This window comes from Procambarus clarkii, chromosome 58, assembly GCF_040958095.1.
Source record: "Procambarus clarkii isolate CNS0578487 chromosome 58, FALCON_Pclarkii_2.0, whole genome shotgun sequence".
Lineage (NCBI taxonomy): Eukaryota > Metazoa > Arthropoda > Malacostraca > Decapoda > Cambaridae > Procambarus > Procambarus clarkii.
This window is the reverse complement of record NC_091207.1, coordinates 1,419,900-1,444,767: the sequence shown is the minus strand read 5'-3', so window position 1 is coordinate 1,444,767 and position 24,868 is coordinate 1,419,900. Positions and strand designations below refer to the sequence as shown.

Below are 24,868 nucleotides of genomic sequence, written 5' to 3'. Positions count from 1 at the left end.
ACGCACCCTCCACGGAAGCGAGACAACCGGCAGCAAACGCCAACCCAAGGCGTCGCAGCCCCAAAAGGGCCCCGGAACATCACGAGACAACGAGCAGCAAGGCCCCAGTACGAACACCAAAGATCCGTGCCCGAATGACAGCAAGGACATGTCACCCAGACGGCAGCAAGAGCAGCGAAGCCACTGGCATGGGGGAAGAACACAGGAAGGTTAGCCGCAAGAACACGGCTGACAACCCGGGAAACCATCACCCGCGAACAGGGAAGAACGGAACCAGATCAACTGAAAATGCGCCCCGGACACAGATGCCGTGGCACGCAAATAACAGCGGAGGGCCGCCATTGAACACAAAACACGACACACCCCCGACCCGATCAACCAAGCATCAATAAACCAAGAACCCTTCCGGAACGCAGCAGCCCCATCCCATGCCAGAAAAGATGGAGACTGCTGCCACCGAACAATCAAAACGCTAAAACTGAAGGAGCAGAAACCCCCAGCGGAGGAGCAAGAAGCCCAGCGACCCGATTCCCAGAGGCAAATGCCAACAGGAAAAAGTGCCGACGAAAAAACAAACCAGAATCGAAGGCTCACCACCAACCGAAGAGAAGACAAAGCACGCTGACCAGAGACCAGGACGGTGCAAGCAGCGCACGAACAGGCCGGAGGTGGAACAATGCACGAGACAGCTTACTAACTGTGCAGAAGCACACAAAGACCGAAGGCAAGCCGAAGCAGCTCCGCCAGCGCCGCATGAAAAGAGGCGACAGCATGTGGCAATATGACGGCGCCCAAACCCCACCAGAAAAACCAAGCCAACGTGAACAACAGCTGTCACCTAAGAAGGGACAGGAGGAAAAGAAAGGACCGCCAAATTACCCCATACTGCCCCCAAGAAGAAGTACGCAGGTGGGACACCTACCACGAATCCACCCGACCACCAGCCAGAGGCGAGACCGCGAGGCAGAACGGAAGCAGCCCCGACAAGGCCCCTCCGAGCCTAGGAAAAGGTGGAGTCGCGGGAAGATCTCGGGCACGACCACCGAAACCCAGGCGGCACAAGGAGATGGAACATCGGCCGTAAGTAAGTAAGTAAGTAAGCCCGCCAGGAGATCAGAAACCAACCCATTCTCGCACTTTCGTATAGTCAATATTGACTTATTAAATACGTGCATATGTGACATACTAATTTATTGTGAATATTTTAGTTTACCTTGAAAAGCTTCATAGAAAACACCGACCTTACCTAACCTTCTTAGTATGTTAAGATAAGCATCTTATTGCTTCGTAATTACAATTATTACTTAACCTATTATAGGTATAGGTTAAGTAATAATTGTAATTACGAAGTAATTAGTAATTACTTAACCTATTATAGGTATAGGTTAATTAATAATTGTAATTACAAAGTAATTAGTAATTACAAAGTAATTAGTAATTACTTAACCTATTATAGGTATAGGTTAAGTAATAATTGTAATTACGAAGCAATAAGATGCTTATCTTAACATACTAAGAAGGTTAGGTAAGGTCGGTGTTTTCTATGAAGCTTTTCAAGGTAAACTAAAATATTCACAATAAATTAGTATGTCACATATGCACTTATTTAATAAGTCAATATTGGCTGTAAGAAAGTGCCAGAACGGGTTGCAGAAACGACGGGTCTGACGCGAGACATTGCAAGACCCCGAAAAGCCAACCGGCAGGGCAAGCCAGGAAAACCGAAGAAGGCGTAAGGGTTGCCTCCAGAAACAGTACCTGAACCAAGGGGAACGAGCAACTGAAACAGACCAAGACAAATAAGCCCACCATAGGACGCAGGCTGATAAGAACGCCCAAGAAGCCAAGGAACGCAAACAGAACACCCCTGCGGCAGAGGAGAAAACAAAGGGGACACACAAGGAAGGGAAGCGGTAGAACCCCCCCCCCCCCCCACAGCAGCAAGTGCAGGCAAAACCGACCAAAGGAGATGCCAGGAAAGCGACTGGGGAGAGGCAGGACGAAAGAGCTGAAGCACAAACCCCAGGAAACAACCAGGGGTGGACAATCAGGCAGGGACAGAAACCCCACGCACATGAGAGAGCCCAGCCAGGGACCCGAAGACCACGAAAAATAAAAAGCAAACCCCCATACGCAAACCCTAGGTACAAAACAGCAGCAAAAGCGCCACACCAATAAAAGGACACTGGAACAAGGACATGCCACTGCAATACATGTTACCAATGCACACGTGCTGCAACAACAGGCACCACCGCAACATGTAAATAGTAACTCGCTTCTGCAAAGGCAGAGAACGGTGCAGGCAGACCCCAGACAGGGCCAATGGAGACACGACAGAACCCAGCAGGCCCAAGAACCTGCACACCAGGCGACCGACGGCAAAGAAACCTGCTCGATACCTGTTGGATGGGGTTCCGGGAGTTCAATTTACACCCCAAGCCCGGCACAAGGCTAGGCTAGACTTGTGAGAGGGTGATCCACCAGGCTGCTGCTGGGAACGGCCCGCAGGCCCACATACCCACCGCAGCAGGATGGGCCGGAACCTCTATTCAAAAACAGGCCAGTGTACCTTGGAAGACCACGGATGTACCGGCAATATGGCGTATACTCGTAGGTAGGACGTGTAATAACCGCAGACCTCTGATGATTATACCGTGTTCCCCGATTGTGCCTATTGCATCACTGCACTCCACTGGTACTATCCCGCAAGTTCTTCCACATAGGCGGGACCCAAGAGCCAGAGCTCAAACCCTGCAAGCACAGCCAGAAGAGCCATACTAGGTGAGTACATAACCAGCACCACAACCCACACACCTCATAACACGAAAGAGGTGGGTCCCCTGAATGACTCTAGCATCGGTTGGACATGCACATGAGTGGGACTGGAAGGGTTGAAAAGGGACAGTCACTGGTGTGCGAATGGTCTCAGTCGTACATAGATATACCTAAATAAAGACAGGTATATAAACATCCTCGCATCCAGCACCCGGCCAAAAAACGCCAGATCGCAGAAACTCATTCACCTGTCGAACGGAGGCACGAACGTGACACGACCCAACAGCACCCAGAAGATCCTGGGAGCACTGCCAGGTGAAGAAGCCAGAGCCGGACACGCTGGAGAGCAGGGTAGAGGCGAAGGAGTTGACCCACACCCATGACACAGGAAAAACCTCGGCGTCCTCCCCGCAGCTGCAATCCAGGACACTCCCGGAGTGAAGGGGCACATACCGGAGCAAGGGAGAAGAGCGAGAGGTGAAGCACTCGAGAAAAAAGGGCGCAATACACCAGCACTGAAACACACCGCCCAGACCAAAACAAACTCCACGGCGCATGCGCATGACATGCTGGCCGAACCGCACAACCCGCTCTGCGGGAAGGCGCCAACCAGGACTACTGCACTAGAAAAGTAGCCAAAAGAGGAAGCAGTAACAACAAAACCGGCCAACGAAGCAAAGACGAAGAGCCCAAAGGGAACCCAACTGGGCCATGGGCAGCCCAACCGGGCCACAAGTAGCCCAACCGGGCCACAAGTAGCCCAATCGGGCCACAAGAAGCCCAATCGGGCCACAAGTAGCCCAACCAGGCTACAAGTAACCCAATACGGCGACCCGGACTAGGAGCCGACAGACGTTCCAATAATATGGGAAATAGCGAAAAACCTTCCCGAACCCTCGAGAAGACAGAAGCAAACACCAGTCCCAAAGGCACACAAAAGCACAGTCGCACCCAAGACCCGAAGTCACATAGAACCCCAAGAACGGGGAAACATGACGAAGACACCGTCCCACATTGAGGGGGGGGGGGGGACATGCACCCACAGGACGGAAACAACTGACTCAAAGGCCAAGGAACAGAGCCCGGGAAGGGGCCGACGCCCAACAACACGTACGGCGAGTGGGGGGGGGGGGGGGGGGGGAAACCCCACTCTGCGTAACCACAAGCCCCGCCTAGAGGGGAAGAAAACCCCCCCACGGGGTCCTATGGAGCCAAGGCCCCCAAGTCAGCCCCTCCCCAGCCCCAGGAACCTACACGACAGGCCATGGGACCGAGCCGTCCCCCCAAAGCCCCGGCCGTACCAGAAAACCAGGGCAGCTGTGAAAATACTAAGGAAGGGAGCCCACTGGCAGACTCTTACAACATGGCTGGAGGAACAGGCTCAAATGCCCCCGTCACTACCCCAGAAGGGGAATTCCCTGAGATTGCCCGAGTCTCAACACCATCAAATCCCGCCCCGAACCCACAGACGGTAAGGAACCGGATGTAGGCAGGAAGGGGGGATCCAGGGAAAAGACAAGGGGGCGTGGAAGGAACCTAAGCAACCAGCACCCCCAAGTCCCAACACGAACCAAAACGGGGCAGCCCCGGAGCTCCCGGGGAGCAAATGAACGAGAGCATTGCCACCACCAAGGCTCAAAGCGCAACGCCCCTACTGCCCGCACCGCTTAGTCAGCACAACTGGGTAACCGAGCCACAACGAGCAACAAAACGCGCCTGACTCCAGGTCGAAGGTGTCACCGACCCAACAGGCAGCAGACGGAGGCAAAACAGAGTCACCCTGAGACAAGGGGTGAGAGCAAACCTCAAACTCGCTGGAAGCGAGGGGGCACTCTGGGGTCACATCCGTCGGACCCGCGCGCCCCCAGGGGTTTCCCAGGGTCTCGAGCGTTTACTATAAGAGGACTTGCGTTCAGGTAATCTCAGGCAGGGTACTGCTAACCGGCGCCCAAACCTACCAAACAACTTTCTAAGAGCTGAACCCCCGGGACGTGTACACTCACGGGGACCTAGCAGGGGGAACCACCAGAAAAATACTCAGAACACAAGCAGTAAACGGCCTAGCAGGGGCAGAACCCTAGGAACTTGTGGAAGGTGGCCCCAAGCCCCAAGGGCAGTACTTACAGGACACCTAGGGAAGGTAACCCTAGGCGCATGCAGCCCGAGTACTGGAGACTCACTCCCGGCTAGAAGACAGACACCACACTCTAGGTACAGTGCTGATACAACTACCGGAGCCGGAGCACACAACCGGTGCCCATAGCATCAGCCAAAGAACTGATGGGTGGATAGCCGGCGTGGGAGGTCTGGGGCTTTCCCTTCCCCCTCCCGGGGAGGGGGGAGCTGCGCAGACAGCGGCGCGATGACGTGTGACGTCATACTAGTTTGCTTGTTTTCTGTTGGGGAGTTACATCCACTAGTTCGGCTTTTGGTAGCAATTTTAACCAGAATAGGGGTTTGTTTTGGAATACTTACCTTTCTGGATGCTTGACCCAGTTGATGGTAGACATAGAATGCTTCCAACCACACGGGGGTTTCTATAGGCCATTGCTCCCCCTTGCCTCTCTGAGGGGGGGCCAGGTTCTGGCCGTGGTCCCCGGTAGGCCCGGTAACACCATACACATGACTGATGTCAAAGTCTGACATTAGCATATCAGCCTGGTAAAGCTCCGGGAAGCCGACGGGGCTCCCCCCCAGAAAAGTCACGTAATTACATATTATAATCTAATGCTTTTCCAGGCAAAATATTTAATTAGATTTTAAGTTTTCAGTTTAATACTTTTAATTATTAGTATTAATACTTTTAATTATTAGTATTAATACTTTTCCCGTGATGTTAAAATTGTTACATGCCCTAACTCAATTCTTAATATTAAATATTATTATTTGGATACCCTAAGCAACCATATAGGTAAGGAACTTCGTAACATTCTGAAAAATTTAGCCGCAAATAATTTTAAAATTGCAATTAACTAGTTATTAAAATAAACATATTTTGTAATTTGACTTCAGATTTTGTGTGGTGTACCTTTTTTAAGTGTTTGAATGTTATAATTTAAATATTTATGTTTATTTTATCTACTTTTGAATAAAGAAAAGATTGATCAACTCTTTGTTGCATTAGGAAGAGAGTTCCGTATTGTTTGTTCCTTTATATGCATGGAGTGTTGTATAGATTTGGTCGGATTCAAGGAATTTCAAAGGTATATAATGCATTGTCAGAAGTTCATATGTTCTATAAACTACCTTTTAGAAAATGTTTTTAGTATGGGTTAGTTTGGAAGTATAAAGACCAAAGTAGACAGTATGCAGTGTGTGAATTTTAAGAAGGTTTATGGATCTGATGCATGGGAATGTATGCTGTTTGTAAACAGACTGTGTTGTAGATATGATTTCTGCAGGGTTACTGCCAACAAGTTTTTGAGTAGTACTGTATAACGTGGGAAGTGCAGAGTGGGGAACATAATACTGTTTATGACTCTTGACATATCATGTGTTTTGGTTACTTTTTAAACTCTTGAGTTAGTGTTGAAGTGAAAGTTTCCTATTACTAAATAACATTATGAAACTCCCTTTACTTTTACTCATAGTATTAATACTTGCATTTGAAAATCCATTGGTTAGGTTTTTTATATAAAATGTCCCTGATATCCTTGGTGTGAGCTTCATGGTTGTCGTCGATAACTAGACTTTTTACATTAATTGTTTACTATGGCATATATAAATACATGTATGGAATATAAATTGTGTTTAGTTTAAAACAACAAATACCACTGTAACTAAAACACAACAAATAACATGGCAAAAGGTGCTGCAAAAGATGGAATAACCTAAATAATTCTAAATATAATAAATTAATTAAAATGACTGATGCTTTGTTAATGTATTATAATTTGTTAAAATAAATAAATAAAAACTATTATTAAAAAGTATAAAATTAGACAATTTTGGAGAAATTAACATAACGAGATATTAAGCACCCACCAGCCATTGCCAATCTTAATTTGCATGAACATACTCAACCAGTTTTTTTATGTATGCATCCAATTTTTTACTTCTCTAAGATTCCCATTGTTCCCACCAGTCATCACGCAAATTTGTTTAAAATTAGTGATAATATCGGCTTTAAATCCAGCATGCCAGACACATGATAAAGAGTTGACGGTAATTCATGTTGTTATTATAATTTCAGAAAAAGAAGAAGCGAACGGGTGGGAAGAAGGCGAGCAAGGAGAAGGAGCTGGCCGCCTCGCTGATGGTGGCCTGCCTCAAGCGCCTCCTCCCCGTAGGCCTTAATCTCTTTGCTGGCAGGGAACAAGAACTTGTGCAGCACTGCAAAGAAAAGTTCCTCGCGGTTGGTATAATAAGTATTCTATTCCTGTCTCAGGAGAAAATATGCTTCAGTTTTTAATATCTTGAGACAAATTATAAATTCCAGCTTTTCAGTATTTAAAAAAAAAACTACTGAGTCTACACCTTGTAAATATACAGGTGAATCCCTGCTGACAGGTCGGCAGCTGGGATTACAGGAAGACACTCTGCCACGTATCCTCAGTTCTTCCTAATATCCCCTTGTTCATGTTGCATAGAACATGAATAAGGGTCACAGGTGGAAACCTAGTGCATGTACTCAAATCAACCACGGTGATATTAGAAAGAATTTGTTCAGTGTCAGAGTAGTTAACAAATGGAAGCAGTGATGTGAGGCAGACTCCATACACAGTTACAAATATATATACTCTATTATAGAACCCAATAAGCTCAGGAGCTTGTACACCAGTTGATTGATAGGTGAGCGACGAAACCAAAGAGCCGAAACTCAATCCCTGTAAGCACAACTAGGTGAGTATAGCAACCCATTTATTCCAACCAATTAGTTATTGGAAAAGAAAAATCTGTTATCCAGAAACCATAGCCTGCTGAATATCCATGTGTGGCAGCGTACTATTCCAGGATTAAGGGGCCACGAGTGCAATTTATCAACCTTCCTCAAACATTCTCAAATATATTGTGCATAATCTACATGGTAAATGCTCCAACTTTTCCTAATGGATCAATATCATAACATAAACAAGAACAAAAATAAGTAGTCAGCGTGGCCTTCAAATATGTGCAAAATTTAGAAGCCAAAAATGGATAACTACCAAGTTATGAGTTTATGAATAAATGGCAGAAATGTAACCTTAGAACTAAGAACGTTACACACAATATGTAAAATTGTTGAGAATCGCTCAGAAACTTGGACTTGGAAACATTATTCAGGCTCAAAGTTGAAATTCCTGTTTTAGAGATAATTAATGTTGAAGTTATCGACAATGAATATGGTAGTTCTATTTTATCAATTTACTTGTATGTTATAATAAACATTGTTTGGTATTCGTATACGAATATGATAAAGTTGTAGGTCACTATGTGTTGAAATGAAATCAAGAAAAAATAACCCCCCTAAAAAAACAGATATAAGCATAAGGATAATAGGTTAATAAGGATAATAAGTATATTTTATATAAGTGATAAGGCTCGCATCTGGTCCCCATTCACCAGTTCAACCTAAAAAGGCAAAGAGAATAGAGTTTCAAATCTGTACATCTTTTGGGCAAAACATAAATAAGTCACAACTTTTGCCACCTGAGGCTGATTAACTTGTTGCATAATGTCATTCACTCTTCACATACACAGTGATGGGTATGTATTCTCCAAGATATAGAAGCTGCAACAAAATCAGATTATAAACAAAGGAGACAAAATACAAAAACAACAAATTAAAAAAAAAATGGACATTGATGAAACTATCAGATATTGGCACTAGGCAATGTATTTATATGATATATAACAAAATACAGCAAAATAATATACTTACTCATTATTATTTGTGTTATTATATTTTATTCAGTAATGCTATAAACGCACCCGCTACATATCCACTTTGTGGACCCTCCTTACTACTATTCTTCTTCTTTGTGCACTGGACAGGTGCTTGCATCTCTTTATAACTGCATTATCCCTCAGTTCCAGTCAATAGGAGCTGTTCTCCTCATCATCAGAATGTTTTTTTTAAATATTCACATAAAATCCATTTCCTAACATAGTAGGATGAAATTTTTCACGAGGCTGATATCAAATAACGTAAAATTTGTTTGACAGTTTTCACAATTTTTCATATTTGGACAAATATTTTTGAGCACCTGGCCCCTTAACTGAAATGTATTAACAGAATGTTGCTCTATATATGTTTATTAGCTACTTCATGTTGCCTAGGCTAACAAATTTCCTGATTTCGAAGTCTTCCTTTTGACAGTATCTATTCCTTGAAAATGTGTTAAACCTCGAAAATGCTCAGATTATGTGTGTATATATATATATGTATGTATGTATGTATGTATGTAATCCGAGCATATATTTTTTATATTAACAATGTAATATATTTTTGTAGTATGTTGAACAATTGACCATTTAAAATCAAAGATGTTATGCACAATATTGTCAACATCTTCATTAGAAGGGTAACTAATAAGAACAATGTAACCACGATATGTCTGTGTATATTTGTTATATTTGATGAAGACTTCACAAGTGTCTCCAAACAAAGTTAACTTCCACCTTTTGTTTTTTCTATATTGTTGTCATTGTTACTGTTCAGCCTACGCCTGTCTAATATAATGTTTTGAATTGTATGCGAAAGTTCATTGTGTCTTTACAACCTTTTTGTGATATATTACTTTATGGTAATGGCAGTCATGGAATGTATCAAACACTTATCCACTAAAGTAAGTCTATTTCGCACATTTCAACAGAAAATTTCAGAGGTAGAGATCCGAGACTTTTCCAAGACTCAGCTCACATTGCCTGACAACTTCGACCCATCTGACGCAATGAACTGGCAACACACACTCTACTCTCGCCTGGGTGGAGGTCGTGTCCCAAGAGAAGACGATGATGATAAAAAGTTGGTGCCTACCGTCGACGACACAGTCGACCGCATCGTCGCCATGGCCAAAGTTCTCTACGGTCTCCACATTGTGAGTTGCCCGCCAGGCCAGCCAGCCTCGCACACTATTGGCAGCTCAGAGGCATTGTATAGTGTGTCTCAGTGTTCCCTACTTACATTACTTCTGTCTCAGTGTTCCCTATATACTTACATTACTTCTGTCTCAGTGTTCCCTATATACTTACATTACTTCTGTCTCAGTGTTCCCTATATACTTACATTACTTCTGTCTCAGTGTTCCCTATATACTTACATTACTTCTGTCTCAGTGTTCCCTATATACTTACATTACTTCTGCCTCAGTGTTCCCTATATACTTACATTACTTCTGTCTCAGTGTTCCCTATATACTTACATTACTTCTGTCTCAGTGTTCCCTATATACTTACATTACTTCTGCCTCAGTGTTCCCTATATACTTACATTACTTCTGTCTCAGTGTTCCCTATATACTTACATTACTTCTGTCTCAGTGTTCCCTATATACTTACATTATTTCTGTCTCAGTGTTCCTTGCTTACATTACTTGTGTCTCAGTGTTCCCTACTTATATTACTTGTGTCTCAGTGTTCCCTACTTACATTACTTGTCTCAGTATTCCTTACTTACATTACTTCTGTCTCAATGTTCCCTACTTACAATACTTCCTCTCTTCAGTAAAGGCTTCTGCTTATTTCTCAGAATAAGTGGCTTACCACTCCCGATTCCACCACCTGAGCCTGCCAAGGTGTATATATCAGTATTGCTTCCCATCTATAATTTTTGTTTCAATATTATTAATTTTATTATTTACAATCTGTTGAATTATTTGATTAAAAAAACAGCATTGAATGTAACAAAACTCCATTTTCTGGGAGAGACCCCGGAGACTCCCCGGAGCTATCCAGGCTGATATGTAACTATTAGCTTTCTGGCATCAGTCAAAGTACATGGAGTTCTTGCCTACCGGGGACCACGAGCCAGAACCTGGCCCCCTCAGAGTGGCACGAGGAGCAATGGCCTATTACAGACCCCCGTGTGGTTGGGAGCATTATATGTCTGCCATCTGCCGGGTCTGGCAGCCAGAAAGATAGGCGCCCCAAAACAAACCCCTATTCTGGTAAAAAAAAATTGTTACGGAAAGCTGAATGAATAGACAGAACTCTCCAACAAAAATTAGCAAACGAGCATGACGTCATCAAATTGCCGTGCCGCTGTCTGCGCAACACTCTCTTCCTGGGAGGGGGAAGGGTGAGCCCCAGACACTCGTGCCGGCGATCCAACCGGCAGTTCTTAGGCTGGATGTCAAAAACACCACCGACCGGAGGAAGGGGAGGGATGCCAGGAAGCCTCTGGGTCTCACCTAGAAAATGGAGCTAACTACCCAAAGACAAAGAAAAACACAGAGACATACCCATGAGGCAGTCAGTCCTCTCTCCTCAACGCAAAGTTGAGACAACTTGCTGCAACTGCCGACCCAAAGCAACGCAGGCCCTACCAGGTCCAGGGACATTGACAAGGAAGGGAGCGGCTAGGACCCTGTTCGACATCCAAAAATCTCGTGCCCGAATGTCAACCCAAGACATGTTGCCAAAGACGGCAACCAAAGCATCAAACTTACGAACGTCGTGGGAATGGAGATATACCGCAGGCTAGTTAGGCTTAATAATCCTGCCGACAACCTGAGGGGACCGGAGCCCAGGAACAGGGAAGGAGGGAAACCAGGTCAACCCAAAGCGCATCCCCGACCACCGAAGTCGTGGCGCGCAAATAACGGCCGAGAGCAGCAGCCGGACACAACACATGATGCACCCCTGGCCTGACCAACCAAGCGTTAACAACCCAAGGACCCCTCCGGAAAGCAGCAGTCTCATTCTTCGCTAGAAAAGGAGACGGCTACAACCGAACAAACCAACCACTAGGACAGAAGGAGCAGAAACCCCTGTGTCAGAAGAGAGCATGAAGCTCCCCAACCCGACCCCAGAGGCCAATGCCAACAGGAAAAAGACCCTTAGAATAAACAATCATGAATCAAAGGGGCCACAACAAACCGAGGAGAAGAAAGGAAAGAGAGCACCTGGTCCAAAGACCAGGACAGCTCAGGAGGCGCACGAGCAGGCCAGAGGTGAAACAACACATCAGACAGCTTGCAGAATGGGGCAGAAGTAACATCAGTACCGAAAGCAAGCTGGAGAAGCTCCATCAGCGTCTCATGATAAGAGGCGACAGTATTTGGCACAAGATGACGGTCCTGGAACAACCATGAAAGGAAGGAAGGACAAAACAACCCTATCAGAGATCGAAGTACACCTACACAGTGATAAGAAAAACCGGAAGGACCTCCAGGAAACTTCATACTCCAGCGATACAAAGCACACAGGTAGGAGACAAACAACAAAGCCGCCTGTGCCCCATACAAGTGATGATAGACTAGAGTGAGAAACTCCAGATGTGAAAACTCTAGGAGAAGAACGAACCGACCTCGTACCGGGTTGGACTGATCTGCAGAAAGATGCAGAGCTGCAGGAAGACCCGTGGGTTCGGACACCGAGCAAGCAGCACCTGAAATCAAGGCTGGGCCGGCCACCAAGGAGCCAGAAGGACAACTCTTCCCTGGTAAGTCTCCAAGCGAGCCAGGACCTGGAGCAACAGCTGAACCGGGGGAAAGAGGTACAGGTAAATCCACCTTGCCCAGTCCTGCCTGAAGGAATTGACTCCGATGGCTTTGTAGTGGGGAAGGGGATGCCACGTATACCGGGAGATGCCTCGACCATGATGACGCGAAGGGTTCCACTTCCAGAGGCCCAAACGTCTAGCAGAGCCAAATGAACGAGATGGCATCGACTGTCTATTCCGTGGACAGGGGAATGAACCAGGACAGGGCATCCGCCAGGATACTGGACAACCCTCGAACGTGAACTGCCAGGAAAGCCAAACCCCCGAGAACTCAGCAGACGAGTAACCCAAAGCAACCAGCCCCAAAGAATCAAGGACCGCATGGAACCCCCCCTCGGTTCAGGCAATGAACCACCAGGGAACATTCCAAATGGAACCGGATCGTCGATCCACGAGCGACTCGAACCCTCCGGGTGACATCCACACAGCTGTAAACTCCCGCACCGTGGTGTGAGCCCGACAGAAGGAGAGACCTCACCATCCCTAGCTGGCCTGGTGAGCACTGGTCACAAACCCCTAGCCAAGAGACGACGCATCCGTGAACACAACGAGCAAGGGCTCGGGTAGGTACCAAGGCACTGAACTCCCCAAAAAACGAAGAGGAAGCCAGTGACGCAGCATTCGACGCAAAACTCCCAGAGGCTGAATCCAGTGGCCGCGATAGAGGTGGAAGGGACGTCCCCAAAGGAACCAGAACAGTCGACGAAGCCACACCCGACCCAGTGGGTAGACCATCATGGCAAAGTTCAGGCTCCTGCACATACCCTCAAGCAACTGCCGGGTGACCCGGGAGCCCCTCAGGAACAGATGAAGATGGGAACGCAGGCAAAGCAGATCTGCCGGAAGAAGAGACAAGGAAGCGGTCTGAGTGTCTCACACAAGACCCAGCCAAGATCGAACCTGAGAGGGAACCAGATGGGACTTCCACCAGTTCAACAAGAACCCGAACCCGGTGAGCTGGGAAAGACACAAATCCCTGGCAAGCAGACATGCATACTGGCTTGAGGCCCAAACCAGCCAGTCGTCGAGATAGGCCAGAACCCGAACATCTAACAGACGCAGGCGGGTCACCACGACCAGAGTAAGGTGTGTGAAAAAGCAAGGCAGCAGACTGAAGCCGAATGGAAGGCAACGAAAGTGGTAACCTTGACGCCCCACAACAAAACCGAGCCAGTCCCTGAACCTTGAATGAATCTGGACATTCTAATATGCATCTTTGAGTTCCACGGATGCCATCCAAGTGCCCGGCTCCCAACAAAAGATGGACCTGCCCCGGGAACCTCACCCTGAGGACCCGGGGCCGAGCTATCCTCCAAACCTCCCCGCCTCTAAATAAAGCAGCCGAACAAGTTTGAACGAAGGGGGCCCAATGGTCAGACTTAGATGCTCCAGTTGGAGGACTAGGCTCAAATGCCTCCGTCGCCACGGAAGGGAACTCCTCTGATACCTCCCAAGTCTGAACACCAACTAAACTTTGCCCCGACTCTGGAACCCTCAGACGTTTTGGAACCGGCAGCAAGGGGGGTGGGGGAAACTGAATGAACCACTGAAGGGGAAGGACAAGGAGGGGCGAATGGAACCAAAGTTGAAGCGACTTTTACCCCCAAGCCCGGGCCCCTATAACCAAAACGGGGCAGTCTCAGGGCATCTGGGGAAACAACGAACCTATTGCATTGGAGCAACCTAAACCGAGCATGGCAGGCAGCCTCTGCTGCCTGCACCCTCATATATTCAGTAGCTTGGGTGAACTGGAGCACGTACAAAGAATAAACGTCCCACGATTCCGGGTCTAAAGAATCACCGACCTGACAGGCAGCTTGGCGGAGGCACAACCGGTGATTGTCACCCTGAGACAAGGGGACAGAGCAATCATCACTCTCGCACGAAGCAGAGGGGACTCAAGGGTCGCATCCATCCATCCATCCATCCATGTCCACTCTTTCGGCCTTCGGTAGCAATATTTTCACCGGAATAGGGATTTGTTTTGGGGCGCCTATCTTTCTGGGGTGCCAGACCCGGTTAATGGCAGACATAGAATGCTCCCAACCACACGGGGGTTTCAATAGGCCATTGCTCCTCATGCCTCTCTGAGGGGGGCCAGGTTCTGGCTCGTGGTCTCCAGTAGGCAAGAACTCCATGCACTTTGATTGATGCCAGAAAGCTATTAATAACATACCAGCCTGGATAGTTCTGGGGAGCCAACGGGGCTTCCCTCAGAAAACACATATTGCATGCAAAAAAAATTCAACAGTTCAAATGCACGTTTTACTATATATATTTCTGCTTAGTTTTGTATAATTTTTCAGAAGTTCACAGTACTTTCATCTTTTTCCACATTTACCTCAGGGTTTCAGTCTTTTTCTGTTTGGCACATCAACATTTCGGAAGGAAGGAAATATGGTGGTTAAGGTTTTGGAGAACCACTATTTTTGTAATTTCCGAATCAAAATGCTCATAAATAATTCCTTCAATATGCCTCAAGGCACAGTAAAAGTAGATTACATAATAAATGAATTTTGTTTAATGGATTTGTGGAAGAGGTCATCAAAAGGAAGATTAATTTCCATCCTACCACTGAGGAAGCCAACACAACAGAACCTTCTCAGCTACAAAACCCTGCCATAGGAACTGCTTTTCTAGAAAGACTCATAAGCCAGAGGAGAGTGTCATGGAGAGGACATAATTGGCAGCAATGTGACCCCTACGAACACTTAATTTCTTGATATAGCTCACTGTTTGCTAGAAGAGTTAGAAGACTGTGAACTTGAAAATGTTGAACTAGCCGACAAATCCACAACGCCTTGAAAGAGACTAGTATTGCTTGCGCTTTTATATGTTCATTTGTGGACTGTCAGCCTCAGTGCTCTCAAGTATAGGCTGGACAACAGCATCTCTTTCAGTGTATATATGCATCTCTTACTTCAATATGTATACTGTATACAACATGGCTCTATTAAAGATCACATTATTTCTACGAAAGTATCACCAGAGATCCTGACCAGCAATATTAGAATAAACAATAGATACAGCCACAATTAGTCTAAACATAGCAGGATCACTTCACATCAAACACACTCTAGAAATTATCATTAGCCAGCCTATATCTAGATTCATCCTTCTTTCAAAAAAACAGCCGAGAGCTGCCCCAGCCGACCAATGAGAATGCAGGTCATTAACCTGTAATGTTGGCAATATAATCACCTCCCTCACATGGACAATGCACATTGTTGTATTCTTATTTTGCGCTCGTTACTCTTTTTTCCTCTGAAGATGCTAAGTTGAGTTGTGCAAGTTGAACTGTGCAAGCTGAGCTGTGCAAGATGAGCTAAGCAGGATTTTAATCCATGAGAATAAAATAAGCTTTGTAAAGTTAATTTTTCAACTTCTTTCCCAAGTGAAGAAGAATAATACATATGGACGAGGTCTGTGGAAGGATGTTTGCCCTAACACAGTCAACTGACACACGTGTTCAATAACAACTGCTTGTAATATGCGTGTAAAGTATGAGTATTTGCATTCAAAAATAGGAAATTTTTTTATATTGGTTTTGATGGAGCTTACTTCCTCCTGTTGCATTTCTTCAACACATAAATAACACTGGTGCGGCCCGACAGATTGATCACCCGCAGTCCTCCAAGGAGGTCTGGCGTTCTGTTGTGTCTATCCAGAGGAAACGTGCAGTCATCGCCTGCTTCAGACAGACTTCCCTCCACATGATGCCAAGGTACCTGGGTTTCCAGAGCCCGCAGACGGCCCTGGTCCCAGAGTGTGGTGCTGCTGCTGCTGCTGCTGCTGTGTCTTGCTTCCCCATTACAACTGCTCTCTCAAGTCTTATTCACTACTACGCTATAACATCCGCAATGTTATTAGATTACTTTTCAAAAAGATCTATCTTTGAAAAAAATCTTAACATCACAAACTTTCAGTCAGACTTTGAAATAATATTTTTAATCGCAGAGCTGTTGAACAAGAGACTTGAATGCAGTTGTATACAAAGTTGAAACCACTTCTGCATGGCTCTTGCCTACCTTCCCTGAGATTACGATCTGTCTTCATTTACAGATCTGGATTTACACTTTCATATTATTTCTGTGTGTGAAATTTCACTTCTGCATCATGTTTATTATTTGAGCTTGGTTATAGATATGAAATATTGTTCATGGCATTTAATGCATATGATCTTATTCCATAAACATATTTTTTATATAGGAATTGAAGACCTTCACTGTTAAGTGTAAAATAATGGGATTTTTTGTTCCCAAGATATGATGAGTCCATCCAAATAACCAGACTAACTTTAAATTTGATATTGATTCATACTCTATGATAAATATTAAACGCAATAGTGCTCTACTTTTCAGAATTTTGACTTAGTGGCAACACTACCATACTAACATAAGGCGTGTTCATAGATACCCCAGGCAGGGACAATGTCATACTCTGGAATGTCAGGGACAATGTCAGCATTATTATAGTACAATACTGTACTATAATAATGCCCTTTTCATGCAGTAATTTGTATATGTTGAATTGCGGATCATGCATTGGATTCCCATTACATAAAACGTTCACAAGGAGCACTAGTGAGAAACGTTTGTTTAAAAACTCAATATCTTGTCTATTGTAAATGGGTGGGCAGTGTGTGATATATGCCTTACTGGTAGCCCCACCCGCCTAACACCTTAGGCTCCACAATCATCTACCCTACCACCCTGGCTGCTTTCTTGGATTGTATTCATATTAAAAATCTTGGATTGCATTCAAAATCTGACAAAATTGTCAGGTTTTGAAGTGGTGAGTTGTCATATTGTTTTGCATTACCTGACACAATAAGGAAGGTGGTGGTGTGGCTGGGTACTGGTTTCCCGGTGGTAGTAATGACGCCACTCACCACAACCATATTAACCCCTGCCTCCTCTTCACATCTACGACCTCTGCTTCACAAAGACTTTGCATTCACTTCACTGTAGGGCGTGAGTGAGAGATGCAAGTGGGTGTAGGATTATCCAGGTGGGTAGTGGGTGTGAGGGAGGCAGTGTGTCATGATAACCATGCTACCCACTAACATCTGGTGCTGGCGGCCTACAGGCCTGCACTCCCCCTGCCTCTCGCTCGGGTTGGAGGAAGTTGCTGTCATTTGCCCGAAAGCGTGCTGCCATCGCCTGCCTTCGCTCCGTGCCCTTCTATAACATTCGCAGGTAATGGGTCGTGGACACCTCGGAGCCTCGGCCCTCCCTGGCTCCCGGGTTAAACTCTTATTCAATTAATTATATCATCAGTTATACTAATTTAAACTTGTTTAGCAGTAATAAATATGTCGTTTCTCCCTGGCGAGCCATTAACTGGCATTCTTTCTTGTCACAGCGTTTCATTATATTCAAGAAACAGTTCCAAGCTAACAGCTGTGTATATAGAGTTTACCCGGGAGCAATACAAAATGTGTCGATGAATTACTAAAGAAAGCAATATTGTTGTATTTTGAGTTTAGTTAATACGACTTTTACCCCAGCCATGTTTTCTTGCTGCTGGCTCCCAAGCAAGTGGGAGGAAGCGCATGACAATCACCAGACATGATCACCAGACCTGCGCTCCTCTTATTTATTTCTGGAGAGAGGTTTTGAATTTCTTGAGATATTCATGCTACAGTTTTTTAATAACCAATTGGTGAGCAATTAGTTAGTAAATGTTCTTGCTGATGGTTACTCAAATGAATTGTAATATATATATCAAATAAATCATATACACTGACTCTGTCGAATCATTGCGTTACAAAAGCAGTGCTTTGTGTTTGTAAACAAAAAACAATTTTAACCGAGGTCATTTGAGTCATGAGAATGGCTACTGAGCAGCCGAATCGTTTTTTCACAGACACAACCGTTCTTAACAGCTATACGCCTTCACTCTGCATTTATATCCTCTCTATATCTTTAGACTTGCTGTAGAAAACGTGAAAACACGTATACAACAAAATTTACACTGGCAAAACATACTATTAAAATGTTTTCATTTTACCACATTTTTATGCACATAAAAGTATCGGATACTGTATATATATTGAAACCGTTTCATTATATTTACCTATGAAAACGCTATTGAATTATATTTATTTGTGAAAAGCCCTTTAGTAAATTTGTATGATAATGAAATTTTTTTATGAAGCATTGTGTATAGAGAAACACTAAGTTACAGAATAATAATTTTCCTATAAAGGTTTCATCAAACCTAATAGTAATTCACATTCAACAAAGTGTTGTGGAGATTATGACAACCTGGGAAACTTTCATTAACCCTACATAAATATTATGTCAGAAAAAGGCTTGTTATGTATTGTGTATAATGAACACCAAAAAGTCTCAACCTGTTGTAAAAGACTAACTAATAGTATGGAATCCACAGTTACACCAATAACAGACATGTTCCATAATCTAAATATTAAGTGAGGTTTGAACTTATTGAATATATTGTATTCAGATTATTTCAACATGATCTTCGCCTGAGAATTAAAAAACTGGTAAATGTAATCCTTGAGGCTTAATATAATTTGTAATCGTTTGTCTTTATACGAATCACTTACATGAAATGTAAATGAATCGCATGAAATGTATAAAAATCACTCGGCTATTGATAAAAATGAGTATCTAACAGGACTATTTATGAACCATCGATAGGCTTTTCATGCTGATAAATCTGATATCCTCCTTCCTAAAGTGAATCACTGTGGGGTCATTAGGAACTATAGAAATGTTAAGATATGATGAAATTGGCACTCGCAAGAAACGTTCAAATATAATTGGTGCCCATTACACTGCAGACTTTTGTAAATAATTGTATTAGTTGAAATTTGAATATTAATAAGTCATTGTTAAGCATATACGTGAAATCATTCAGGTCAACAACAATGACCAAGTTCTGATGTGTTGAGGGGTTATGCTGTTCGAATTGCAATGCCCGATACGTAACACAATATCATAAACACTGCATTTGTGAATATGTGAGCATTTGTTTCTTACTTATGGACAGTAACTGAGCAGTCCGTCCTGCTAAAGTTTCCAAACGTCAAGAAACTGTCGTACTAAAGTACCCTTAACCTAACGTACCAGAGGACGCAAAACAGAAAACGGGATATTGTTAATTTTGCGAGCTGGTACCATTTTCTAGTACAACAATTTTTGGCCTTGGGTACAGTTATGTCAAAATGCGACGTTCTATTATGAAAACGGGTTGAACTGAGGGGGTGTCTTCCGTTGTGTAAAGCTGTAGACACAGTAAGAGACAGTGTGTGTGGGTTGTCGGCGAGCAGCCTCGTCTGGTGATGATGTCTGGCCCCAGCCACGAGCCTTTAACATCTTGGGTCTCAAGGCTGAATGCGACCTAACCCTTTCTAACTCGCCTAACACCTGCTGGTGAAGACCTCCCAGACCCCAGAGACCATGCCAGACCGACACAACCTCCACTTGTGGCAAAACTTCAGCCTTAATATCCAAAATGTTGTGAATGCGGCCTGTGACTATGTTTCCTTTTTTTATTTTGCTTTGTTTTGGCATTTTATTTTTATTATTTTTGAAATTTTTGCTAGTACAGTACTGCAGATATAAACCCCATGAATAGCATAGCAGTACTCAGGCGTGCTGTAGATAATTTACACTGTTCCTCAGTGAGACATTGTGCAAGTGAACAAATATCCTGATATATATATATATATATATATATATATATATATATATATATATATATGTCGTACCTAATAGCCAGAACGCACTTCTCAGCCTACTATTCAAGGCCCGATTTGCCTAATAAGCCAAGTTTTCATGAATTAATGCTTTTTCGTCTACCTAACCTACCTAACCTAACCTAACCTAGCTTTTTTTGGCTACCTAACCTAACCTTACCTGTAAATATAGGTTAGGTTAGGTTAGGTAGGGTTGGTTAGGTTCGGTCATATATCTACGTTAATTTTAACTCCAATAAAAAAAAATTGACCTCATACATAGAGAAAAGGGTAGCTTTATCATTTCATAAGAACAAAATTATAGTAAATATATTATTTCAGGAAAACTTGGCTTATTAGGCAAATCGGGCCTTGAATAGTAGGCTGAGAAGTGAGTTCTGGCTACTAGGTACGACATATATATATATATATATATATATATATATATATATATATATATATATATATATATGTCGTACCTAATAGCCAGAACGCACTTCTCAGCCTACTATTCAAGGCCCGATTTGCCTAATAAGCCAAGTTTTCATGAATTAATGTTTTTTCGTCTACCTAACCTACCTAACTTAACCTAACCTAGCTTTTTTTGGTTACCTAACCTAACCTTACCTATAAATATAGGTTAGGTTAGGTTAGGTAGGGTTGGTTAGGTTCGGTCATATATCTACGTTTATTTTAACTCCAATAAAAAAAAAATGACCTCATACATAGAGAAAAGGGTTGCTTTATCATTTCATAAGAAAAAAATTATAGTAAATATATTAATTCAGGAAAACTTGGCTTATTAGGCAAATCGGGCCTTGAATAGTAGGCTGAGAAGTGAGTTCTGGCTACTAGGTACGACATATATATATATATATATATATATACACACACACATACATATTCACACATACATATACACACACACACATACACACACACACACACAACATACACACACGCAACACACACACACGCACACGCACGCACACACACACACACACACACACACACACACACACACACACACACACACACACACACACACACACACACACACACACACACACACACACACATACACACACACATACATTCACACACACATTCACACACACGCACACACATGCACACACACACGCGCACACACACACACAAACATATACACACGTGTGCGTGTGAATGCACACGTGTGTGCGCGCACACACACACACAGTAATGTTTATTTCTGGGAGGATACCTTTCGGCTCCCCGGAGCTATCCATGCTGATATTTATATCAGTAAACTTTGGCATCAGTCAGTATGTATGGAGTTCTAGGCCTACCGGGGACCACGAGCCCGAACCTGCCCCCCCCCCACCCCCTCAGAGAGGCACGAGGAGCAATGGCCTATAGAAATGCACATGTTATTTGGAGCATTCTGTATCTGCCATCGACCGAAACAGGCACACAGAAAGGTAAGCGCCTCAAAACAAACGTTTAATCTGGGTAAAACGACGAAAATAGACAAACGAGTGGACAGAACTCGCCAAATGAAAACGATCAAACAAGCATGACTGTCACATGAGCCGCACCGCCTGTCTGTGCAGCTCACCCCTCCCCGGGATTTGGTAGGAGCCCCAGACTGCCGCACCGGCGATTCAACCAACAGTTCTCAGGCTGATGTGATTGTGACTCGGTCGTGTGCTCCAGTTCCAGTTTCTCTTGTGCTGTGCTATGTGTGCAGTACTGCTGTTATGGTGGTGTGCGAGCTGAGAGAAATATTCACAGGTCCTCAGGCTGCATGTGCTTAGGGTTACCTTCCGTGAGTGCCCTGTAAGTACTGCCCTTGGGGCTTGGGGTTTATCTTCCACAAGTCATCTTGGGGTCTACCTCTGTGGTATTTTGAAGCTTCGTGATTGACTGCCCCGGGTGTTGGGGGAGGGGGGTTTCCTCTCTTGTTTACCTCGGGGTAAGAGGTAGTTTTTGCACTGGTGGGTCACGGGGTACTGCGCTTTTAGTTTTCTCCTGTTACGGCAGCCTGCTCTGTTCCTCCTGGGTCCGTTATCCTCTTCGGGATTTTTCTTTCCTTGTCTCGCCCTCTAGAATCTCTCCTTCGGCTGCAGTCCTGCATGTGCCTGTTTCTGGGGGGCTCCCAAGTTACCTGGCATTGAGGGTTTGTGTGGGAGCCTGAACTTTGCGATGCTGGTCTACCCGCTGGGTCGGGTTTGGCTTTGTCGGCTGGTCTGGTTCCTTCGGGGACATACCTTCCGCCTCTCTCGTGATCGCCTGGTTCGACCCCCGAGGGTCTTGCCTCGGCTGTTGTGTCGCCGGTTTCCTCTTCGTTTTTTTCAGGGTTCAGTGCCTTGGCGCCTACCCAAGCCCTTGCTTGATGTGTTCATGGACGCATCGTCTCTTGGCTGGGGCTTTAAGACCCTTCCTCAACAGGCCGGCCAGGGGCGGTGGGATCCATTCTTACGTCTGGTCCACAGCACCTAATCAACCAAAGAACCAAAGATCAACCCCTGCAACCACAACTAGGTGAGTGCAATGGGGGAGTTCGCGGCGGTGTGGTCTGTGCTTTGAAGGGTTCGGGTCGCCCGCGGATCGACGATCCGGCTTCATTCAGACTGCTCCCCGGAGTCACCGGGTGACTCGTCTGCTGAGTTCTCGAGGGTTGGCTCTCCTGGGCGTTCATGTCCTGGGAGTGTCCAACGTCCTGGTGGACGGCCTGTCCCGGTCCATTCCCCTGTCCACGGAATAGATGGTCGACGCCGACTCGTTCAGCTGGCTCTGCCAGAGGTTTGGGTGCCCGAAGGTGGATCTCTTTGCGTCTGCATGGTTGAGGTGTCATTCGGTATATGTGACTCCCTTCCCCTACTGTGAGGCCATCGGGGTTGATGTCTTTTGGCAAGACTGGTCGAGGTGGGGGTTCCTGTACCTTTTCACCCTGGTTCAGCTGTTGCTCCAGGGCCTAGCTCCCTTAGAGACTTACAGGGGCGGGTAGTCCTTCTGGCTCCATGGTGGTCGGCCCAGCCTTGGTTTCAGACACTGCTTGCTCAGGGTCTGAACCCGGAGGTTTTCCTGTGGCTCCGCCTCTTTCAGCAGATCGGTCCGGTCCATTACGAGACTGGTTCGATCTTCTAGAGTCTTCGCATTTGGATTTTTTGACTCGAGTCTATCACCAACTGTATGGTGATCAGGTGACTCCTTTGATGGTGTCCCACCTACGGGCTTCGTCTCACAGCAGTATGAGGTTTCCCCGTGTCCTTCCGGTTCTTTTTGTCTCTCCACCGCTTTCGGTTCAGGTTATGTCCTTTCTCTCGTGGCTATTTCAGGACCGTCATCTGATGCCGAATAATGTTGCCTCGTATCGTGCAGCGTTAGTGGAGCCTCTGTAGCCTTGGTATTGATGTTACTTCTGCACCTTTTCACAAGCTGTCTCGGGCGTTGTTTCACCTCCGGCCTGCTCATGCGCCACCTGAGCCGTCCTGGTCTTTGGACAGGGTGCTCTCGTATTTATCTTCTCCCCATTTTGTTATGGCCCCTTCAGTTCCAGATTGCTTTTCTAAGGCTCTTTTCTTGTTGGCATTGACCTCTCGGGGGGTCGGGTCGGGGAGCTTCATGCTCTCCTCCAGTGCAGGGGTTTCTGCTCTTTTGGTCGTGGTGATAGGTTTGTTCTTTTGCGGCCATCTCCTTTTCTGGCGAAGAATGAGGCTGCTGCTTTCCAGAGTGGTCCATGGGTTGTTGATGCTTGGTTGGTCACGCTGGGGGTGCATCATGTGTCGTGTTCTGTTGCGGAGCTCCACTGTTATTTGCGCGCCTTGCCCTCAGTGGCCGGTGACGCACATTGAGTTGATCAAGTTTCTCTTCTTTCCTGTTCCTGGGTGTGGGTCTCTCAGGTTGTCTGCAGAGTTATTCGGTCCAGCCAGCCTGCGGTCTATCCCCATGCCCATGACGCTCGAAAGTTTGCTGCACTTGTTGCCAAACCAAACCTAACCTAACTAACCTAACCTAACCTAACCTAACTAACCTAACCTAACTAATCTAACCTAACTAACGTAACGTAACCTAACCTAACCAAACCTAACCTAACTAACCTAACCTAATCTAACCTAACCTAACCTAACTAACCTAACCTAAACCTAACCAAACCTAACCTAACCTAACCTAACTAACGTAACCTAACCTAACCTAACCTAACCTAACTAACCTAACCTAACCTAACCTAAACCTAACCAAACCTAACCTAACTAACCTAACCTAACCTAACCTAAACCTAACCTAACAAACCTAACCTAACCTAACCTAAACCTAACCAAACCTAACCTAACTAACCTAACCTAACCTAAACCTAACCAAACCTAACCTAACAAACCTAACCTAACCTAACCTAAACCTAACCTAACCTAACCTAACCTAACCTAACCTAACCTAACCTAAACCTAACCTAACCTAACCTAACCAAACCTAACCTAACCAAACTTAACCTAACCTAACCTAACCAAACTTAACCTCACCTAACCTAAACCTAACCTAACCTAACCAAACCTAACCTAACCAAACTTAACCTAACCTAACCTAACCTAACCTAACCAAACTTAACCTAAACCTAACCTAACCTAACCAAACCTAACCTAACCTAACCTAACCAACACCCACCTCACAAGATCGAACACCCTGACTGACCCTCACTAGGATGCTACATGAAGCTCACAACTCCTGGATACCTGTTTACTGCTAGGAGAACAGAGGCATTAGGT

The 24,868-nt window shown here is 45.0% G+C and overlaps 1 protein-coding gene across 1 annotated transcript in view; it reads left to right on the top strand.

Annotated features, from left to right (window-relative positions):
- The window catches only part of LOC123751887 (ryanodine receptor-like), a 359,023-nt gene extending 342,589 nt beyond the window's left edge, over positions 1–16,434 (top strand). Inside the window, 3 exon segments of the mRNA XM_069306475.1 lie at positions 6,968–7,129; positions 9,570–9,794; positions 16,033–16,434. Of these exon segments, the coding sequence (XP_069162576.1) occupies positions 6,968–7,129; positions 9,570–9,794; positions 16,033–16,419 (774 nt within the window). The 3' untranslated portion in view covers positions 16,420–16,434.
- Positions 16,435–24,868: the final 8,434 nt, after the last annotated feature.